The following is a 3,960-nucleotide window of genomic DNA, read 5'->3' as shown; positions in this document are numbered from 1 at the left end:
AAGGATAATTTGAATTCAATTAAAGAGTATTAAAACATATAAGAAGAAAACCAGCAGTGAGTAGTATCACAAAACCAGAGAAAAGATAGCATCCAAAAATCAGCAATATCATATGTTTGCAGAAATCATCAAAGATGAAGATAAAGAAAAAATTCATCAAATACACAGTACATGAGTGTAAAAGCAATGGTTCTTTTATTATTTGAGTTTCAGTTGATTTGTAGTTGAAATTTTTCATTTTTCATTCACAATGACAAGAATTTTAAATTCTCTTTGAATCTGCAATATTCCCTATCTTTCAAAAGTTCAAAATAAAATATTTCAGTGTCTGGACTATGCATTTTGCAGGTTTTATTGATATATTTTATGACATCCTAGACTCAAATTATAATTTGTACTCATTTATATTATATTATATTATTATATTATATTATATAAAAAAATTTTTAAATCAATCATTTAACACTATGGATACTAGCATATTCTATATTATACAAATAGAATTCATAGCTTATAAGCTTCTGATCCAATTTCAATCTAAAGCCATGGTTTTTTCTAAATTTTGTTGGTTTAGCCCTATTTGATTAATTTCTTCATAGTCTTCTTAGGTTAGACCAACAATCTGTGGGAAAACTAAGATCAGAACTCCGATGCAATTTCTTTTTATTTGGATAATTTGCCCTCTGTATATAATAAAAATAAAAGTTTCTTCCTAGTCACCTTCAATATACCAATATATTAAATTTAACTGATCTCCAAAGAGAAAGAGAAAAACATTCCATCATATAGTAGTAATACCATGGGAAGCTGAAACTAGACAATGTTCTGAAATTGCCAGCGTGCCAAAGATCTCCATTTATAACTCCCAGAAATTCTGGGAGTTATCCCTTTGTTATCACTCCTAAAGATCCCAACCTACCCTCAATTTCCATCTATTTGACACAAGGAAAAGATAGTGGTGATATTGTAGAAGTGATGAGGCAGAAAAAAAGAAGAAGAAAAAAGACCTAATTTTGGTCCTTTAGTGTTGCTTACAATGGAAGGTCCACAACTGATTGCAGAAAAAGAAAAGTTTTAAAAAGTGAAACTCCAGAAGATAAGTGCTTGGAAAAAAAATAAATCAAAAAGATTTTTTCAATCATATGTTAAATGAAATTAATGAATAAAAGGCGAGATTGGAACAAATGGATGATTTGATAAGGTTTACTTACAAAGACAATAGGTCTAGATACTTGCTTCCCTTAATCTGCTACATAGTTTGAAAATAATATTTAATATTTAATATTATTAAACAAAGCTAAATTTGTATTTTGAAAATAAATCAAGCAGAAAATTTGTAGTTCTGATACAGTCACAGGTTAAATTACTTGTTTTGGTATTTACTCTTTAATGTAGTGCAATTTCACTTACCTACATGTGATAATATAACTGCAGGGAATATAGTCAAGAAGAAAAGAATGGCCTCTTCAAAGATAACTGGCAAACAAGTACATAAAGTAATAATAGGAGAAGAAGAGATTACTGAATCATAGAGTTGTGATTATTCTCATTTCAGACAGTGCTGACCATACAATAACTAGGAAAAAATTACAGTTACCATCATGTTTACTAGAGGAGAAGATCAACATAATAAAGCTCAATATATCTAATTTTCTATAAATAAATTTTTATAAAAGTTCAATAATAATAGATGTATAAATAAGTTTCCATTTTTAAAAGATATTAATTTTTACCTAAGTACATCAATTCATAAATAACACAAAACCAAATCCAAATTAAACATATTTCTAAGTATTTAGCCCTAAAAATAATTGACACCTAGAAGAGTCTTTTTTGAAAACTTTACCCAAAAAAATCATCTTTAGGGCCCTCCGAAACCAAGGATAGAAAAATGCATAAACCATTGGATTCAAGGTAGAATTTAAATAACCAAACCAAATTAGTACATCATTTAGAAATGGTGGGATAGTATAATCCATAAAAGGATCAATGACTGTGCAGAGAAAAAATGGACACCAACAAATGAGAAAAACTCCCATCACAATCCCTAAAGTTTTTGCTGCTTTCTTTTCTTTGTTTCGTGAAATTTTCTGTTTCTCTTCAAATCCATTTTGGATCTTCTGGTTTGAATTCTTTATTGATCTGGCTTGCCCATTGGCAATGACATATATTTTTCCATAGACACATAGCATAATAGATCCTGGAATATAGAAAGAAGTCATAAAGGCGAGGATCCCAGATATTCTGCTGAAAAACACAAAGCAACCTCCCTTGCAGTGAATATGTTTATAATACAAGTCTTCAGCTCCTTTTAAGTTTAATTCCAGAAAGATCATCCCAAAGGCAAAAATGGCAGGAATGGCCCAGCTTATTGTAATCATCACAAGTACAACCAAGACACTGATCTTGGCTTTATATCTCAGGGGGTCACATACAGCATAGTAGCGGTCAATTGAAATGAAAGACAAGTGGAAAATTGATGCTGAGCTTAGCATAATATCTGTGCTTGTATGAAGTTTGCAAAAGACCTCTCCAAAGTACCAGCACTTTTCGACTGATCTCACCATGCTGTAAGGCATGACCAAGCATCCCAAAAGAAAATCAACAGTGGCCATGGAATTGATTAGCATATTGGTTGGAGTGTGAAGTTGCTTGAAGTGTGAAATAGAGATAATAACCATAAGATTTCCAGCCAATGTAGTGAGAATCAGGAGTATCATTACACAGTACATGGGAATGCGGATGATATTTGTCCAACTGTTCTTTATACAGGAACCATTTATGGCTTCATAACAAAATGACATTTTGTCAAGCAAGGCCTTTGAGACAAGTTTTTTCCACTTTAATACATGAGATGCTACTTGAGAGATAATAGTCCCATGTCCAAAATCAGAAGAGAATTGTTTCACCTTTCCAATTGTACATACTCATCCAAGAAACCTGAAAGAAGAAAAATCTAAATCATGAATATGCTTGGTTACCTTCACTGCTGGAAAAAAGGAGCCACAAAATAAAGATAAGTTTAATCCACTTTGGGAGGAGTTTTACCTCATAAAACAAAATTGCTAGAAATGGTTTGCAACTGAAATTTTTTAAAGGAAAAGACTAAAAAAAAATGTTTTGAATGTTCTTTTAGCATAGAAGTTATATTGTCAACCCAATGGATTTACTGTTACTTTTATGTACACAATTCTACTTTTAAATATATTCTTCTTCTATAATCTGGATTTATTACACCTGAAGTTTGAGGTTCCAAACTAGAGTAGATAAGGTCTTCAATATTATATTATTATGGCATAGCTTTTTTGGACATGCATCTATGCAGAGACTGGATGGTTAAGTGGTTGGATAACTGATCTTGGAATTGAGAAGAATTTCTGCTTTACTTCTTTCACATTACTAACTCTGTGATCACGAGCAATTCACTTAACCTTTCAGTACCTCCAAGAAACTTTCCAAGATTATAATTTTTTTAATTTATTTCCAATCTGCATTCATGGAAAGAGTTTCCACACAAAATGTTCCAGGCAAAATGTAATGATAATAAATTCTTAGGTAAAGAGAATCTTAAAGATACATTCTTTGTTCTGTTAGCCACAAGTATAACATATTCAAGGACAGATTTCTAAGATGCCAGGAAAGAAAGGAAGGATCTAAATTTCTGAGATACTGATCATGGACAAAAGTGCTTCAAAGATTTACAATTTTTTGAAAGTACTTAAAAGTGTCATAACATCCAATATGCCATGAATTGGCCATCTTTTAAACCCATTCTTTGCCTAACAGGGATACAAAGGAAAGCTTTCAATTTAGTTTATTGGTAAATTGGCATTTCAGAGAATCATAGTTCCAATTTAATAATGGAAATTAAATTGAAAATAGGATTTACTTTGTAGGAATTCGCTGTGCTGATAACTTGACTAGAACATTTACTTTATGTATCAGTGATATTATTTTGGG

At 31.1% G+C, this 3,960-nt stretch overlaps 1 protein-coding gene across 1 annotated transcript; it reads right to left on the bottom strand.

Moving 5' to 3' along the window:
• Window positions 1–1,522: 1,522 nt before the first annotated feature.
• On the bottom strand, window positions 1,523–2,933 carry TAAR1 (trace amine associated receptor 1). Its single transcript, XM_003769449.2, has one exon. The coding sequence runs from the start codon at window positions 2,802–2,804 to the stop codon at window positions 1,788–1,790; it is 1,017 nt and encodes a 338-aa protein (XP_003769497.1). The 5' UTR covers window positions 2,805–2,933; the 3' UTR covers window positions 1,523–1,787.
• Window positions 2,934–3,960: the final 1,027 nt, after the last annotated feature.

This window comes from Sarcophilus harrisii, chromosome 4 (genome assembly GCF_902635505.1).
Source record: "Sarcophilus harrisii chromosome 4, mSarHar1.11, whole genome shotgun sequence".
NCBI classification, from domain to species: Eukaryota; Metazoa; Chordata; class Mammalia; order Dasyuromorphia; family Dasyuridae; genus Sarcophilus; species Sarcophilus harrisii.
The sequence above is the reverse complement of the archived record's forward strand: the minus strand, read 5'-3'. Positions and strand labels throughout refer to the sequence as shown.

Coding starts and splice junctions, on each gene's coding strand:
- TAAR1 (XM_003769449.2), bottom strand. CDS start 2,804: ATGTCATTTTGTTATGAAGCCATAAATGGTTCCTGTATAAAGAACAGT.